Source organism: Limulus polyphemus, unplaced genomic scaffold, assembly GCF_000517525.1.
Source record: "Limulus polyphemus unplaced genomic scaffold, Limulus_polyphemus-2.1.2 Scaffold10921, whole genome shotgun sequence".
NCBI classification, from domain to species: Eukaryota; Metazoa; Arthropoda; class Merostomata; order Xiphosura; family Limulidae; genus Limulus; species Limulus polyphemus.
The window spans coordinates 14,844-16,104 of NW_013676531.1; the positions used below are offsets into that span (position 1 = coordinate 14,844).

At 33.9% G+C, this 1,261-nt stretch overlaps 1 protein-coding gene across 1 annotated transcript in view; it reads left to right on the top strand.

Moving 5' to 3' along the window:
* The window catches only part of LOC106476572 (rabphilin-3A-like), a 13,941-nt gene extending 12,702 nt beyond the window's left edge, over nucleotides 1-1,239 (top strand). Inside the window, exon 7 of the mRNA XM_013937216.2 lies at nucleotides 1,066-1,239. Coding sequence (XP_013792670.2) covers nucleotides 1,066-1,077 — 12 coding nt within the window. The 3' untranslated portion in view covers nucleotides 1,078-1,239. The remainder of the gene's footprint in view (nucleotides 1-1,065) is intronic.
* The last annotated feature ends 22 nt before the right edge of the window (nucleotides 1,240-1,261 follow it).

The following is a 1,261-nucleotide window of genomic DNA, read 5'->3' on the forward strand; positions in this document are numbered from 1 at the left end:
CGTTGTATTTGACAGCACCTTGGTTAATAGAAGAAACAGTTAATGTGTTTCGTTGTATTTGACAGCACCTTGGTTAATAGAAGAAGCAGTTAATGTGTTTTTTGTATTTGACAGCACCTTGGTTAATAGAAGAAACAGTTAATGTGTTTCGTTGTATTTGACAGCACCTTGGTTAATAGAAGAAACAGTTAATGTGTTTCGTTGTATTTGACAGCACCTTGGTTAATAGAAGAAGCAGTTAATGTATTTCGTTGTATTTGACAACACCTTGGTTAATAGAAGAAGCAGTTAATGTATTTTGTTGTATTTGACAGCACCTTGGATAATAGAAGAAGCAGTTAATGTGTTTTGTTGTATTTGACAGCACCTTGGTTAATAGAAGAAGCAGTTAATGTGTTTCGTTGTATTTGACAGCACCTTGGTTAATAGAAGAAACAGTTAACGTGTTTTGTTGTATTTGACAGCACCTTGGTTAATAGAAGAAGCAATTAATGTGTTTTGTTGTATTTGACAGCATCTTGGTTAATAGAAGAAACAGTTAACGTGTTTTGTTGTATTTGACAGCACCTTGGTTAATAGAAGAAACAGTTGATGTGTTTTGTTGTATTTGACAGCACCTCGGTTAATAGAAGAAGCAGTTAATGTGTTTTGTTGTATTTGACAGCAACCTTGGTTAACAGAAGAAGCAGTTAATGTGTTTTGTTGTATTTGACAGCACCTTGGTTAATAGAAGAAGCAGTTAATGTGTTTTGTTGTATTTGACAGCACCTTGGTCAGTAGAAAAACCAGTTACCGTGTTTTGTTATATTTTGCATCACCTTGGTTAGGAGAAGAACTAGTTAATTGGCTTTGTTATACTTGACAGCATCTTAGTCAGGATAAGAAATAGTTAAAGTGTTTTGTTATATTTTACAGCACCTTGGTTAAGGGAAGAATCAGTTAAAAGTGTTTTTTTATGTTTTACAGCACCTTGGTTTGGAGAAAAACTAGTTAATGGGTTTTGTTATACTTGACATACTGTGGTCAGTAGAACAACCAGTTACCGTGTTTTGTTATATTTGGCAGCACCTTGGTTAAGAGAAGAAACAGTTAATGTGTTTTGTTGTATTTGACAGCACCTTGGTTAATAGAAGAAGCAGTTAATGTGTTTTGTTGTATTTGACAGCACCTTGGTTAATAGAAGAAGCAGTTAATGTGTTTTTTTGTATTTGACAGCACCTTGGTTAGGAGAAGAAGCAGTTAATGTGTTTTTTTGTATTTG